The following is an 18,573-nucleotide window of genomic DNA, read 5'->3' on the forward strand; positions in this document are numbered from 1 at the left end:
ATATTATGATTATTGTTATTAATTACTATATATTATTATCATATTTATTTATTATATATATATATATATATCATTTTTTATCATCAAAGATAATTTAGTAATCTTCATATTCTATCTATTATAATATTTTATTTTATCTATATTCACAAACTTTCACACAATTCATCTCTAAATTTACTTACTTCTACCTCTAAATCATTTCAAAGGAACACACAAATTCATCTATTCATATCAATACAAATTCATTTTCACACTCTTCGTCAAATTCATCTCTTTAAGTAAATTTGAGAGGAAAAAAGGTTAAGGTGAGTTCGTTTGAATTAAGAAAAATGAATGAGAAATGAGAAGAAAGTTTATAAATTTTTTTAAGGATGTGATTGATTTAATATATTAAAAATTATTTTAATGAATAAAGTTGTGATATTATAATTTATTTTAGTGTTTAATACGTAATTTAAAATAAAATATTGTTAATATAAATAATTTCAAAATAAAATATGAGTTCATTAATATTATTATTATTTTAATAAATATATTTTATTATATATTTACAAAAGTATAATATATATATATATATATATATATATAATATGTATATGATATATGTAATGCCACTCCATTCCGAATCTTCGCATATAATATAAGCGAAGAAAGTTTCAAAAAATAATTTTCATAGTTTTTCATATATGTGTGCATTGAATTTCCAACTTTTATGTTGAAGTGATTTAAAGGTAAAGTTCATGTTGTTTATTTTAAGATATTTGAAAGTGAGAGGGAAAAGATTTGAGGATAAAATTTGTAAAAACTTGTGAAAGATTTAATAAATACGATAGAATAAAAAAATATTTTAATTACTATTTTATCCTGTATAATTAAAATTAATATATTATTATTATTGTCGTTATTGTTATTATCAATTATTAAAAAACAAAAAACGAATGAATGTGTAGAAGATTTAAACAAAAAGATATTTCTTTTATATGTGACTTTTGGTACGACCAACTGATTAAAAAAAAGGAGAGATACTTCAGTTAAACAATAAAGGATGAACAATAATCGATCTAAAATTTCTCATTGTGCAAGGATGACAATAGTGATTGATCCCACAAATCAACTTCTTTAATTAACCTCAAATCATTTGAAATGAACACAAACAAGGAAAGAGATTATTATTAAAAACACAAAACTAATTTAAATCAATTATAATTTTCAATCATTTCTTATGGTGTGAGAAAGTGACAATCATAGTTAGTTAAGCTTGATATGGTTGTGAGAAAGTTTAAACGATTATGTAGCATTCAATGATTTAAAAATATATTAATAATTTATGAGTGTTAGGTAAGATCACTTATATGATATTAGGGATGACAAATAAACATGTTTTTGTGGATATTATTTGAATTTGTTTTTATTTTGATAGAAAAATTCACACTGACTGGATATGGATAATATCTAATGTTTTAAATTGGGTATGAGAATGAGAATAGGTATGTACATATTTGTCTGTCTCCATATCCATTCTAATACTCATTTTCTTCTCTTTATTTAAATTACTGAAATATTTGTGATTGATTACGTAACCCTTATTTTTGTTGTTTTTGGCTACACATTTTTGTTTGTTTTTTCGATTGTTTGACTTGTTTTATATCCGTAAAGTTTAATCAATTTTTTAATTATACAATTTTTCCTTTATGTAAGCTATGTTCAGATGGATATTCTCAATTTCATTAAATCAAATAATATTAAATATTTTGATAATATTATGATTTTTATTGTGATTTTTTTTTATTATTTTATAGAAACGATTTAATTGATATTTAAAAAAGTAAAAGAAATAGATACGAGTACGAATATATAAATATTCTTATTATCGGATCGGATGGAAATGTGACAACTTATATATCGTGGATATGGATAAAAATAAATTTTTATTGTAAGAATGAAAATGAGATAATGAAACTTTGCATTCATCCTCTCTTTTGTCATTCCTATATAATATTTATTGAATTCTTATAAATATCAAGCGCGAACTTGATTTATTAACATACAACAATGACAACAATAAAAGTTGTGGGGAAGTTTATATATCACTTGCTACACCCCTTCATTTCATGTTCAGTATTATCAAGGTAGATATGGTTCATATAGTTGATCACACAAAATCCGACTCATTATAATAAAAAAACTCTAAAATTTTCTTATTAATTTTCTTTTAACTTTCTTTTTTATGTATAACAGAGATTATTGTATATTGTATTATAATTCAAAAGATTAATTTATTAATTAAATTATTTTGAGTAATGGTCATAATAAAGATTTGTTTTTTAAACCTGGGTTTACCTTATCCTCAAGAAGTTCAAGAAACCATATTTATTAATATAAACAGTTGCATCACACAAGAGTTTCAAGATATATAAGAGTTTTCTGTCACAACTTTCTATTCATCTTCTAAAATTATGAGCTAACCTGAATTTAAAATTTATTAGTTTTGCTGTCCCCTTATTACTATGACGAAGAACCTGTTCTATTTTGAGATTGTGGATAAGTTCTTAATAAATGTATGTTATTGAACCAAAATAAATATCCCCATTACAGAATATTCACATGGTTCTGTAGAAAAATGATATTAAAATAAAGTGAGAATGAAACAGTTTTTCCCCTGTCCTAAAAAAATTGCACCTTACGAGTTGAAGGGCACTGTCCTATCGTGCAGTGTATTTTATTTCACTTCAATGCAGCACTACTTTTTAACTGCTCTTCACCCATGTTTCTTCCTTTAATACTTTTTCTTCACTTTTTTCCCTTCATCTTTACAATGCCTAGGTCCACAACCTGATTCCCTCACATGGCCTCGCTTAACATCTTAACATGCAAAATTCAGACAACATTAATTGTTCCCTCATACATATCTCATTACCAACCATCAATTTTTACTATATTTATTTCCACAAAAACTTGTTAACACAAACCTGTCGCAGAGGTAGATTTGGCTAACATAAACAACCTTTTCCACACTACCAAGATTGTAATTTATAATCTTTCCCTTTAATACTGTTCTGTTGCAGTTTGTAACATCGTGCAGCAAAGTTGATTACAGGAATGTGAGCGAATTATTCGAACAAAATAAATTGACTTTGAGATTATGCAGTTTTGACCCAAAGCTGAAATTTCAACAAAGGACATGTCATGCTACCCTGTGGCGTCAGATTATGCAGTTCACCATTGAAGTTACAAGACTAACCAAAAAAAGAGAAAATTTCATGCAAAAAAAAAACTATAATTCTGCTTAGATATATGTTCTGAAGTTGATGATAGTGGCATTATTTTATGTTTTGGCCATGTCCCAGAAAACTGCAACCAAACGCGGCACTAATCACGGATGGGTCAATGGACTTTTTTGAAGTGTCCTCGTTGTTGGAGTCTCCTGAATTTGTTGAAAATTATGATGAAGCCCTAACTAGTATAAGATAAGATATAGTAATGGTGACTGATTTTTCTGATAAATTATGATTTGGTTGAAATAGTGGCACTGCGAAAGTACATTTGGCAGATGAAAAAGATTCTTATGTGTAGCTTCATTCCATTACCTGCATAACACAGTCCAGTAGTGTAGTCTTCACCAAATGCCCTTTGGACGTGACATTGACATGATGATGATTATCGAAAGCCTCCATGATTCACCATTATTTACAGTTTCGTCCAACAAAATGAAAATAAGCTAAGCTATTTATAATGTGAACCCAGAAAATCCAAGAACAGCACAAAGCTCCATCGATTTTCCCTCAAAAAATACAAAACTAGCATACCATATAGCATAGCAAAACAAGAGCAAACAAAAAGGTAGTATCTTGGTTAGTTCTCTCACATGATAGAACAGCCATTGGCATTCTCGTCGCTGAAGATCTCGAAGGGAACCAACGGCGTGGATTGATGAAGGCGATAAGGGTCGTGATCCAATCCTGCACACATGTAGGGCAATGGAGAAACATAGTAGGAAGGACCACCCATTGTTCCCATGGGACATAACCTGTTGTGAGTTGCCAGATACAAAAGTGGGGGATAACAGTATGTTTCTGGATACAGGTATGATTGCTGACGTGTAGGGCTCAGATTCACCTGCCCAGGGGATCCACTGTGCGCACCTCCACCGTTACATGCTGGACTTCCATCACCCTCACTTTTCTCCGTCTCTTTCTTTTTCTTTTTCTTCCCACCTCCTTCACTTTGACCACCCTTGTTCTCCGCTTCCGGTGACTTATTTTCTCCGCCGCCGCTCTTGCTTTCGGCGTTGTTGCCTTTCTCTCCGGAGCTTTTTTCGTTCACCTTTTTCTTGCTGGTGTTGGCGGTGGTATTGGTAGCCACTGCATTCGTTGTAGTCAAGTGATTATTCTTGGTTTCGGATTCTTCTCCTTGTTCGTTTTTCTTCTTTTTCTTCTGCTGCTGCTGTTGCTTGTCTTTGCCGGAGTTATTTCCCTTCCCCGCGGCAAGATTCTCCGGCCAAATCTCAGCGTGCTTCCCGGCTTTCTCCAGCTTCCTTATCAGCGTCTCAACGCCGACGCTTCCGGTGACCGTCACTTTCTGCTGCTGCGGGTCAACCGTTGTGGTGAAAACACCTGTGAAATAACCCGACATTGAAAATTCTGTCACCATTAACCACCTAAAAATAGTGCACAGTGAAAAAAAGTTAATAGTAAATGGTCCGGTTCAGGCTAACAGAAAATGACAATTTTTGTTAGCACAGTGAAATTTGAGATACGGAATCTGTCCATGCATGACGAAAATTGACCGAAACAGAACAAAACATAAAAAGGAAAGCTTGTAGGTTAAAAGGGTACGTAGAAGAAGAAGTAGTTTAGTTTTGATGGTGAAGAATAGGCAGAGCAGCAAGAGAGAAGGGTAAATGTTTTGTGTTACCATCAATGCTCTGTAAGACCTTCTTGACTTTCCTCCTGCAACCTTCACAGTGGATGGAAACTTTCAAGAACCATGTCTGAGACACAGAAAAGAAAGCAACTTAGGCAGAAAATTTTGAAAGGAGAAACGAAAAAATGGGTTCTTTTTGGTTTAGAGAGTGACCTGATACATCAATGGCTCTGAGGGAAGAAGAACTTGGGAGGACTTTGCATCCATGAGAGAAAGTGTGTCTGTGAGAGAGTGAGTGTGAGCGTGGTGAAGTGAAGGAATTGAAAAAGGTGGGAAAATGAGAGTGGAAGTTAAAAGAGAAAATGAAACGAAAAAGGGAAGGGAAAATGCCAAGAGTGTACCAGAGTTGTGTACTCTCCGTTTGGGGAGCAAAGTAAGCAGGCCAGAAAAATGGCTACCAAAGTATAATGTGACAATGACACAAGAACAACACACTTCCTGCTTCTTCTTCTTTCTTTTCTTTTCTTTTCATTACTTTATTTTTCAAATTTTCATTATTTTTTAATTAACCAATCAAAATATAAATAAAATTAACATGAACCATTTTTGCTCTCAATTTGGTGTCTTAATTTGTTGTCCTTTCATAGATGTACTGAGCTTTTGTTTCTTGTGCAAGGATTACAGGACCCGAATAATTATTCCTCTTGGTAAGACTATTTAATGTGGTTATGTCTAAATTCATGGAGACACACGTCATGTTTATTATGGGTATTAGTAACTTTGGTTCGTAGGTTTGAAATTTATGGTCTTGTTGTACGTGGTATAGGTGGACGCTGTTCCTAGCCAAAGAGGTGAGTTTCATTAGGACCAGGTTTTCCCCAAATTACTTTGGAAAAGTTCCTACCTTGTACAAACGCATGGAAACAAAATTTCTGGCTTTCACAGATTGGGTTTGACCACTGGATTTGTGTTTGGAAACAGGAAATCAGTCACGTCTACTATGCTACAAAACGTGAAAGATAGAGCTATTTATTTCTTAATGTGAACCTAAAAAGATGGTTGCAGTGTGAGACCAAACATGTTCTAATGCCAAGGTTGTGATTCCTGAGAGCAACTCAAGACTAAATAGAACCTCAAAATTTAACACATACGACAAGATAAAAACGCCAGAGTTATGGGAAAACAGGAAAAAGAAAGTGAAGAATATATGCCATAACTTAAATCGCGGTTCATCAGAAGAAAAAGTGTTTCTTAAATATTTCTAGTTTGGACTCAAATTTAGTATCCAGCAAATAAAAAGCTGTGATATCGTAAGTTACTCACCTCACCACAGCCTAAGGTGAAAGTTAAAAACTTTGTAATCCTAACTCTATATATGAATACATATTTTTTAATTATATTTAATCAACTCTTAAAAAAAATCATCTCTAATTAAGTTGTAATCTTTGTTGTTCATAAGTAGTTATAAGGGTTTAAGTTTTTTATATTGAAAATGAAAAAATATATTATAATAAATATGTCCCAATAACAATTATATATTTTTTTATTCCTTATCAATACTCTAATGACACAATGATGAATATTTTCTAATTTTAATAAGAACCGAAAACTACTCAAAATTTGTATTGAAAAGGAAAAGTAAGTCAAAGTTTCTTTATAAATTAGAATTAATTTACTCCTTAATTAATTAGTAAAAGTTTCTTATATAAGTTTTTAAAATTTTACCTTAATGTAAATTGTAATATCTTAAAAAAAATAACAAAAAACATATGATACTATAAATTATTTGAAATGAATTTTTAACATGATATAAAAGAAATAACTTAGTTAATAATTCATATCAAACACAAATATACAAGAATCATATAGAACGAACACATTTGCATGTATATGTTAAAATACATTCAACAAGTTAAATATTGATTGATTCAACAAATACATATTAAGTTATTACAACTGAGATCAACACATATACACATGTCATAATATGTAAGAATCATCATTTGTTTTTCACCACCTAATTTTTTAACCTATGCAACTAAAGTCATTGAAGCAAGAGAATATATGTTATTACAAAGGTGTTAATACTTAATATATTTAATATACAACTCAAATAATGATTTACACATCATCTCTCATATATGACCCCAAATTATACTAGTTTAGTCAATCTCAATAAGGATTGTAATAAAATGTAATTCATTCAAATAAAATCACAAGTCAATAAAATATAAAATAAATTAATATTCATTTTATCTTTTTTTAAACATGCATATTCGTTCACTTAAAGAGGCCAGTTTCATTTTAGCCTGAGCGAAAATAACCTTACTTGAGTGAATCTTGGACATAAACTAAGATGAGTTGCAATGTTATTTTCCTTTGCCAAAAATAAGGTTGATTTTAGACTCTATTTACTCTTAAACGAAAAATCTTTCACTTTAGAAAAAATTAGATAGAAGAAAGTTTGGATCTTTATTTTTACTCAATAACAAAGTCAACCCAATTTTCAAAGACATTTTCAAAAGCATTTTAACAATGCAACTTCTAAACAATTCAAATGATCAATCCAATTTATAATTTCCTCAAACATCATGCTTTATTCATTTCAAATCAATTTTAGTTCCTTATCTCAGGGTATGCATGCTTATACTCATATCAATTTCACAAACTATTATACGAAAAGATATAAAATTTACTCTACATATCTAAACCTTATTGTAAACTCAATTCAAGAAAATTTTATACTTAACATACATAATATAGTCACTAAATCAACATATCAAGTAAAACTCAAGAATATTTTCAAACATTCAAGCAAATTTTTAATCAACTAAGATCTATGCATAAAATTCAAGATATTGTGACCATAACACCTTCATATCCAGATCATCTACCTTAAGGATTTGTAAAATATATGAATAATTTTTCCTACCTAGAAAGTTGATCTTCAAAGCAATTTTTAAAATTTAAGCACTAAGACTATTAAGAAATATAAGGTCCTAGAACAAGATATCTGAACATAACAAAATGTTGGTAAGTGATAAAGTTAAAAGTGATCACTTTTTTCAAATGACACTACAAAAATTGATAAAAAAAAAACTTTTAAGAAAAAAATATAGAACAAATAATCCTTAAAAGAATAAATGGAAACTCTATTCAGAAATTTGCTCAAATATAAATGTTCTTTATTCCCTCTAACTATATATGAATGAGCGACAAGATGCAATGTGTAACAATCCTATTTTTTTAAGCATTCACTTAGTAATTATATTTTCTATTTTAACACTCTAGTAACATCAATAATTATAATTAAACTTAATTTTATTACAGTTCTTAAACTAAAAAGCATTACATTCTAAAAATGCGATCAACATAACTTAGAACTCAAAATTGTGAACTAGGAGCTTAATACAATTTTTTAAAAGATTATAAAAAAATATCTAACATATTTCTATACTACTCCTTCAGTGATCCATTCCGGTTCTGGTGCTACTATCGCCATCAACTATATTTATTCTCGTATTTAAAATATCATCGCAAAATAAAAGAAATAAAAGACACACAAAATTACAAGGATAAACTAATTATCACAAAAATAAAATCCAATTTGAAAATTCTATAATTTTCATTAAAAAAAATTGTCAAAATAAAAGATGTATAAAATAAAAATGAGAACATCAAACTAAAAAATATAATATCTAGACTCAGTCTTCCAGAAGACTAGTGTATTGAATGGACTCATGAGACTTTGCAATTATCATATTGCCCCTCCTTTCTTCCTTCTTTACAAATTTTTATTATGGATAACTCATACATTTCATCCAGTACTCACAGAGTTAACTAAACTAGCTTAGTATGATCCTCTTTCATATCATATCAATTGTCAAGTGAAGTTTCCTCTGATTCTCAACACCTGGTTGTCTTCCTCCATGTGAGTTAGACACTACTAAAGTCAAAATAGTCCCATATAACAAATTCTCTTTCAATACACTTGGATTCACCCTAGATTAGCATTTCTCTTTGGAAATAACTAATTTGGAAACCCAAACATACTAAATCTTCATAGTTACTCATACAACATCAAGCATAACTCAACATAATCATAAACATAATTGGTGGCATACAAATGAACTATTTAGTAATATATAACCAAGTCAAAAAAAAAAAGAGTTTCATGGCATTATAACAATCACATAAACCTATTATTTTCTTAAAAATACAAACATTGTGCCACTTTCAATACTACATTATTCAATGCATGCTCACATTTATACTCTTTACACACCATAATGATTTTCAGTTTAAGCATGTCTCTGAGTAATCCCTCAATTCTATAAGAATCATTATACCACATCAAATACATTTCATCTTCAAATACTAGCAATAACTTTCCTATAGCATCATCAAGATCACGCTCATTCCTCACTTTCCTCACTTCTCTTGTAGGTCAATTCTTCGTTAACCCCTTTATTTCTTTCACAACTAATTTCTATATTTCAATTGTTTCCCAATATCATATATTTATACTTTCAGAGTTCAAATCAAATATGTTCACTCAAATTTTCATAACCTTCCCTATTCATAACATATCATACTACTAACATTATTCATCAAACTCACTTTTCTCACAAATATTCTTAACTTTACACAGATAAACAGTCACATCATTTGTACTACAACTTTTGAATTTAACTACAAAACATTAAAATCTTCAAAAAATTAGTTTTTCTTACCTTAAAGAATACGCCTAACACTTCTTCTCCTACACAGTTTCCCCACTTACAATTATTCTAGCTACGCAATAAAAAAAATTCGATCAGTGATCAAGGCATGATTTTAGAACCACAACTAGATTTAGTTTTATCTAGAAAATAAAGAGATTACATCCAATCCAGAAAAAAAAATACATGTATGAGAAAAACATATTTGCTCTAAAAAAAAAAGAGAAATTTAGACTTACCTAAAGATGAAATTGATCGAGATATTTCGTAGAACTCTTCGTAAGGATCGGTATTATGTCTTACATTTTCAAAAAGATAAGAAGTAATGTCAAATTTTTTAAGGAAGAAAGGAAGAAAGGAAAAAAAAGAGAGAACCTAGATTTTCTTTTAGAGGTGGAGAAGTTTCTTTTGGTATAAAAAAGTGAACTCTATTTTTTAATAAAATAAAAATTATTTTCTAATATAAAAGAAAAATTCATTCTAGGTTCTTAAAAAAAGAAATAGATAAAGAAAATTTTTATTTTTTATTTTATTTTATTAATATTTATAAAAAAAAACTATCCAATCAAACTCTTAATATTTTCTAGTAATTAATCCACGTGTACAAGGACAAACCACCGGAAAAACAACTCTAGTTTTCAATTAGAATTATTAGTATGACATAAGTACGTTAGTAAACATTATAAAATTCTCACATCGATTCAAAAATAATTCTCATTTTTTCTCAAAATCAATATCGACTTCAAAATTAATTTTATAAAATATTATATATCATATACTTAATATAAAACACTTCTAATCTAACATAATCACACGTATCAATATAAAAATAATTGATTCCTTAAAAAAAATTAAACAATGTTATCCCTGTATCAAATATACCCCATTTCTATTTACACTTGGAATTATCTTCTTATTATCTATTAATAAAATATATATACACACAAACATAATATTTAATAAAAATAAACAAAAAATTAAATATTTCATAAACACTATAAAACATCACATAAGAAAACCATCATCGTCTTCTAAACTCTTGCTGAAGCGAATTAAATATTAAGAATATTAATATTTCTGTATAAATGACACTATAGTACTTGTTTGAACATCAATCTTGCTTTAACAACAAAATGGGACTGTACAGATTAGGTGTTGTTTGGCCTTTTTCGTATATCTCTTACAATTTCTGTTTTTGTGAATTTCATTTTACAAAACATAATAAGTTTTACAGAAGTGATTCTTTATTTTGACGAATAAGTATAAGAGACATGATATTACATATAAAAATATGTCATAGTAAACACAAATTTAATAGTATTATCATTTAAGGTTTAAACTATAAAAATTTTAAATTATAAGACTTGATTAAAAAAATGTATTCCCTGAGAATTAATTAAAATTTTAATACCAATTCTCCTCTTTTTCTATAAATTTAATTATACAATCCACAAGATGCTTGCTTAGATATTTTTCAAAATATTGTTTTAGATCACGAAATGGGATCTTGCAGTCATCATGTTGTTTTGTTATCTTTTTCTAGTAATTTATATGTTGTAATTAATACAATACAATACAATAATTTTGAAAGAAGTGAAAAAATTAAAATTTCCTGTAGAAAGTTGACTATACATATAGATTTCAGAAGACTTTAAAATGATTCAAATAAAAATTAACTTTTTAAGATCACCTTCAAACTATTATTAGTGGGCATTTTATACACTGTATTGGTATTCTTTTTTAATTTACGTAAAGTTAAAAAATATAGACTAGAATATCGAAGAAAAATATGAATAATTAATTTAAATGGATGATTTAAAATGTAAATAAATCCAATTTAAAGAAAATATATTTGGAAAATCAATTAAAAGTGAAAGTTATTTATATTTAAATGAAAGCAAATTTTAACATAAATGATATTTTATTTTATTTTCTTTAGCATGAAAGTTTTCAAACAAATTTCAACAAGATGCATCATAAATTTCCAAACATTTTTTGTTTATAAGTGAGCACGGAAAGTGTTTTTCAGCATGGAAAGTCCAATTTGTTAAATAAGAAATTATTCTAAAATGTAAATTATTTTTAAGCATTAATTATTACGAAATTAATTCTATTAAAATTTAAACTAATATCTGCTCGGTCTTTGTTTGTTTTCATATGCGGTAAAAATAAAAAAAAATTATATAATCTTTAATGTGTCACGTCTAATTAGGGTTGACAATGCAGAACGGTTATTTTATATACGTTTAAGCCTGTTTCGCATTTAGCCCAACAAATGCAGATTGGGCTGGTCCACCCTACATTGAAAATACAAGATGAAAAGTTTGATTCATCCCGCATAAATTTTGAACCGTGAGTTGATCTGTTTTTTTTTTTTCTTTAATTTTTTATGATAAAACTTTCAATGTTCAAAAAATTAGAAAATTTTAACAAATTCACAAAACTAAAAAAAACTTTGGAGAGTTGAATAATAAATTGATAATTCAATATTTTCATCATATTCATATTTGTACTTTGATATGCATTATGTATTTTTCAAATTTTAGCATATTTAAAAATACATAATACTTGTATTTTTCACTCATAAAAAAATTTGAAACGTACATAGAAGTTTAGAAGAAAAATAAACAATATACACATATACACAGATACAAATCTCTTTTTATACACCAACCCGAACTAATCGTGCACAACTACGGATTATATGGGTCTGACTTTTACAAATCAACAATCTCAATATTTCAGCTCTTTTGATATAGACCGGCCGAATCAAGCCACATTACCACCCTACCTGTAATAGATTCTTAGGATTTTCAAATCTATTTTGTGATAATTCAAAACTTTTATAGTGGATATAATTTTTTTAAAGGAAAAAAAACTGTATACTTATACACGATGAACTTTTTAAATATTTTTCTAAATTGAATTTTACCAACTACAGATTCAATGGAGCAGTGATTTCCTGATTCAGTAAAAGGTTCACTAAAGTTTATTTTTGTTGAAAAAGATTTTCTTTTATCGATGTATGTTATGATTGCAGGATTTTCTGGTCCACAAAATCACATAGCCACCAACCATTGTTCTAAAAGATAGTAGGGACACTACCACTCCAGAACTTTAATAAATCTCAGCTAGAAAACCTTAGAAATTAATTTTGAAAATATAAGTTTTACATGAAGTAAAATTTTTAGAGTGGTGGCATGTGAAGAGGTTTAAAGATGTAGAAATGGTGAGGTGTGGTTGGTAAGAAAACTAAATAAAAAGTGGTAATAAATAGGAATAAGAATAGGAAGTGCCTTGATGATGCAGAAAGCAGAAAGTAAAACAACTCACTCACTGACATCTCAAACTTCATAATGAAAACATTAATGGCGAAATGATGAAAGAAGCTCCTTCACGCTATTTCTATTGTTTCTGTGGCTTATTATTAACTGCACAACTTCTCCGATCCCAAACATCGATGCTATATATTAATGAACTGCACAACTAAACACATAAACCCTACACTCGCAACATTTAAATATATGTTTGTTAAATAAAATATAGCAGTAATAAAGTGACTACTTGATTATTAAGATAAATCGTTTAGTTCTTTTACCAGGATTAATACATTGGGTTTACTAGAAGTTTAGTTTTAAAATTTTAGGAGTGTATAGCAATCTACCTTTTAAGTTAAACGTAGTTTTATTACACCAATATGTATGTGAGAATATGATTATATTAATAGGTAGGAAGTTTAAAAGATGGATTTTAATGCAAGAAATTAAGGTAGGTATTTTGGGTGTATGAAGTAATGGTTTCGGAATTGATATATTAAAAATTGTTAGTAGTATTTGTTGTTGGTGAAATTTGTATTTTTGGACCACGTGTTAAAACTAGGAAAATTATTATTTTAGGTAACATTTATTTATGTTGTGTGTTTGTTTCTATTGCAAGTGATATTTATTGTTTTATTGTGAAAGTTGGGTGGATCGAATCACAATCGAATCATGATATTTGGACTTTTGCGCTCTTAAGTAAAAAAAGTCATCCTCATTAAGAACTATAACTTCTGATCAAGTGGTAAACATTTTCAATCCTAATAATTTCTAGAAATTTATTATTTAAGACGAGGAACGAAATTAATTTGATTTTATGGATTATAGTTGATTTATGTCTATGGATTTGAATATCAAATATTTTCATCTATAGATGAAAAGATGAGAAGAGGAAAACAATTCAGTACATATCTATATAATAATATTCATCAGTTTTCTTTTTTTCTTTTTCTAATTTTAGCAAAACAAGTATGGTTTTACTTAAATACCTTTAATTTTTCTTAATCTCAACTTTTAAATGTGAATGCAGTAATATGTTTTCTTCAATCTCATGTTCTATTATTATGCAAAAATTTATTTAGTTATAAAGATGTAACTTAAATATGACATGTATAGATTAATAATTAAAATTATTTTAAAACTTAATAATAATAATAATAATAATTATATTAATAAAAATAATAATGATAAAAATAATAACATTAACAATATAATAATAATATTAAAACTAATAATAATACTAAAATTAATAACAATTATTATATTTTATTTTATATTAATTTTAACTATAGGAGTAAAATTGTAATCTAACAATTTTAGTTATTAAAATATTATTTTACATTTATTATTTCTATCAAATTATTCACAAATTTTACCTTTAAATTTTTTATTTTCAAATTCTTTCGGTTTCACATTTTCATTCCTTAAAATCAAAACAACCAATTTCATATTCTCTCCTGTTTCCCCTCAAATCCATCTTCCACTCCTCTTTCAATCTCATTTGCTTTTAAGGATGAATTTGAGAGAGGTTAAGAGGATGAAGTTGAAGGAATGATGAGAGGAAAGTGAGGTTTGTTTCTAAGGATGAGAAGGTGAAAATGAAGAAAGTAAAATTTGTGAGAATTTGTGATAGATAAAAAAATATATTTAATATATAAAATTATTATATTATAATTTTACCTTTGTAATAATTAAAATTAATATAAAATTAAATGTAATAATAATAGTAGTATTATTATTACTATTATTTTTAATATTATTATTTTCAATATTAATATTTCTAATTATGCAAAAGATTTAATATTAATATTAATAATAGTTATTATAATTTTTTTCATGTGTTTTAATTTCACAACTAACAATCAGCACTTTTATATTACCATTGTTGTTATTATCATTAATATTATTATTAATAATAACAAAATTTATGTAATTATTATTATCATTAATAAAATTTATTAGTTACTAATAAAAAATATATTACTATTATTATTAATTATTAAAATTTATTATTATTATCATGATCATTGTTATTATTAATATATATATATATATATATAATATTTAAATTTTATGTCTATACTAGTATAATTTGTAAACATCGAAACATTTAATATATTTTATAATTAAAATATGTAGTAATGAGAATAACAAACGGATCATCAATTAAAAGATAGAAATAAATTGGTAAAAATAGTATGTAATGATGTATTTTTTTTCTACAAATCTCGGTTAATTTTTTTTGCTTCCCTTAAAACAAATTACATGTATCTTGTCTTTTCTTTTTGTTAAGTTCGAGCGCTTAGCAATTGTCATTATAGGAATCATATCTCGTCTCTGATACCAATTGTTAGGATTAAACGTTTATCACTAGATTAAAAATTATAGTCATTAGTCAGGACATAACTTATTTTAGTTAAAAGTGTAATATAAGCCCAAATGTCAGGATTCATTCGATTATGATCCAGTCCACTTAGTCTTTGTCACGGACCAATTGATGCCACCTATAACACTTCTCTCATGCATCCTTAAAAACAAACATACCATTAATATATTTAACTTTTGTTAAACACATAAGATGCATTCTAGGTATATATGGTTTCATGATTTTGTGATATGTTTTAAATTTTAACCTAAATTTGTTTTTATCCTTTTCAAATTAATATTTCTTAAATTTATTATTATTGATAAATGTTTGGTATATTTTATTTTGTGTGTCATGCAATATTTATAATATAATTGTGCATTGGATTATGTACAAATAGTTTATTAGGTTGTGTTTGATTCCAAAAGTAGATTTCTGAGAATGAATTTGAGTGAATTCAAATACAATTACCTCTTTATTTTTCGTCTTTGTAAACCTTATATGTCTGAAAACAAACACACCAACTTATGGGGGAGCGGAGAGAATGAGAAATAAAACAATACTGATCATTTAGCTTGAAATAAGAAAAACTAGGTAGACTTATTATATTATTTCTTAATTATTTCTATTGATATTTTTATTTTTTATTTTCTATTCAATTATATAGGTTTTAATATATATTTTTCTCTATTTCTTACATATTTTTAGTTTACTAACCAATGAAATATGTTTATTTTTCTTTTCTCAACATATTTAGTTCCTATTTTCTTTAAATCAAACACACATCTTCTCTAACAATCATAAACAAATAATAATTAGAATGTCCTTACAAACATACATCACATTATTCACCTATTAAATCAATTTTTGTTTCAAGAGAAAAACCCACCCCCAAAGTCACCTGCATCCATTTTTCTTTTAGTTTAAATTGTCGGGAACTCGAGTACTCGTCTTTGATTTACAAAACCTTCAAATATTTTAAATTTGTGACTGTTTTTACTATTGACTAAATTGTGTTATTTGCAAGAGCTATTACTTACAAAATTGTGTTAAAACTAATGGAAATTTAAGGTTATGTTTTAACTAACATCTTAACATTAAGATCTAAATATTATAAGAAGCTTCAATTCAATGAACTAAAGTCTAAATCTTTTAAGAACCTTCTATTAAGTTATGTTGATGTGGTATGCTAAAATTTGAAAAAAAGAAACACTTAAAAATAATGACATTCGGAACTCGTTTAAAATTTGAAAAAAAGAAACACTTATAAAATCATATTTTTTCAGAAAATCCTTATATTAAATATTTATTAAAGGGAAACAAATTAATAGTAGGGAAAAATGCTAGAACAGGAGACACGTAATAATGAAGTAGCCCATCGAATAATCACTTTTACCGACTTTGGTGACAGATTTGTCGAGTTCTCAGTTCCACCCTTTTCTGACAAATCCCATATAGCTAAAAGGAAAAAAAAAAACTAACCAGTTTTTATAATCTAAAATTTGTTCATTATATAGCAAAAACAGCTTAATGAATTTTAAATAATTCCAAGTTCATTTTCACTTTTTGAAGCATCATCCCATCATGATATTGAAAATAATTATTATTAGACTACATAAGCATGTGTTTTTCTCCTTCCATGACCCACTTTTAAGTAACAGAAGAGAATCTTCATCCATGCTGCAAAATCTGCAACTATAATAGATTCCCCCATCCCAGATAAATATTTGTGCAGCAGGATTCAGAAAGTGGAAGAAACATTTAATGAACTTAAAAAATGACACAAAAGCTATAAATAATGGAAGAAACAGTAGAAGGGGAAATGCTTGGATCCAACTGCACCAGGATTTTAAACTTCAGAGGATCCAAATTATCATGTTTCCAACTCAGGTTTGTTACGGTTTTCTTTCTGCTGTGTGATGATCTACCTACCAATTACACTATCTGTAAAATGAGCTAAAATACAACAATAGTTACAAATATTAAAAATTGGAGAAAATAGAATCGAATGGACCACAACAGAAAAAGGGTGCAGGAGGAGGTGCGCATGAGAAAGTAAAATCATGAAAAGAAGAGTTTACACAATTAAAAAACGGTTTATTTATCACAATTCGTTGTGGACCATAATATTCTGATAGAATGAGTGAAAAGGCTTCAGAACAGATGAAAAGGACCTAAACTGAAAGGTGATTTCAGTAATTTTCTGCAACTTGCCATTTCTGCATGCAGTGGGTAAAGAAACTTACAGTGGAATAGAGGAAAGGGTTGAATGTCAGCAATGCAGCAGATCGATAGACATGATCACATAATAATAATAAATAAATAAATAAATAAAAACCAAGGATGTCTACAAAATAATGGATGAGACATCTTCAACAAAAGAAAAAAAACAACTTTCATTCTTCAAACTTACAATTCCATCAGATTTTACCTGTAAGGTGATAGGAAAACTGATTCTTGTCAATTGATAATCGGATAAAATAGATGTGCACCAGCATTACAAGGAAAAGACAAATTGCATTTTGAACTTCGAAAATATAAAACCAAAGGAAACTGAATTTAATATTTAAAACCAAGAGAAACTGTATCTAAGATTATGGTGTATCAGAAGGTTTGTTATCTGAACAAATAATACTAACATAAAAAGTAAATGAACCAAATCAAAATAATTTACACACGGATACGACAACACTGGCAAATAGCAAAATACAGTAACAATTTGACATGAGGCACTAAAATATATGGCTATAGAATTAAAAGATGAGAGTTTGTAGAACTTTTACGTATAGCTTTTCGGTATCAGCATTCGGTTCCACATATAGCCTGTTTATTTATTTTAAGATGAAATTGAAAATGGTATACATTTTAAACTGATTCGATGATGAATTAAGAAAATTGAAGCTATTAAATCAGATAATTATTGTCTTTAAATCATATCCAATCCAATCTGCAAACACAGTTTATAATAATAGCAAATTTAGAGATTACATTTATAACATAGAATTGAGAGTGCTATATTTCACGTGATATATATGTTGTTACTCTTATATTTATAATATATTTATACTGAAAATTGTAAAAATTATTTTTTTATTTTTAACAGTTATCAATAAAAGTATGTAAATGAAAAAGAGTTTCGACTTTTCACAAGGTGCCAAACTCATCGGCACCACCCATTTATTTTTAAACTTTAAGCAATTCAATTATCTCATTAGCATGAGAACAGCTGGGACAGAGAAAGATCAAAATCATTGTGATCGTGACCTGCATAAACTCTTTAGAGAGGACCTGCATTTCAAAGATATTG

At 27.6% G+C, this 18,573-nt stretch overlaps 1 protein-coding gene across 1 annotated transcript; it reads right to left on the minus strand.

Annotated features, from left to right (window-relative positions):
• Nucleotides 1-3,551: 3,551 nt before the first annotated feature.
• Nucleotides 3,552-5,348, minus strand: LOC114179222 (uncharacterized). Its single transcript, XM_028065483.2, has 4 exons — nucleotides 5,265-5,348; nucleotides 5,077-5,144; nucleotides 4,915-4,990; nucleotides 3,552-4,613 (listed from the first exon to the last, which is right to left on the minus strand). The coding sequence occupies exons 2-4, from the start codon at nucleotides 5,128-5,130 to the stop codon at nucleotides 3,862-3,864; spliced, it is 882 nt and encodes a 293-aa protein (XP_027921284.1). The 5' UTR covers nucleotides 5,131-5,144; nucleotides 5,265-5,348; the 3' UTR covers nucleotides 3,552-3,861.
• Nucleotides 5,349-18,573: the final 13,225 nt, after the last annotated feature.

The sequence above is a fragment of the Vigna unguiculata genome, chromosome 3 (assembly GCF_037176805.1).
Source record: "Vigna unguiculata cultivar grain cowpea cultivar isolate G323 ecotype 2 chromosome 3, ASM3717680v1, whole genome shotgun sequence".
Taxonomy (NCBI): Eukaryota; Viridiplantae; Streptophyta; class Magnoliopsida; order Fabales; family Fabaceae; genus Vigna; species Vigna unguiculata.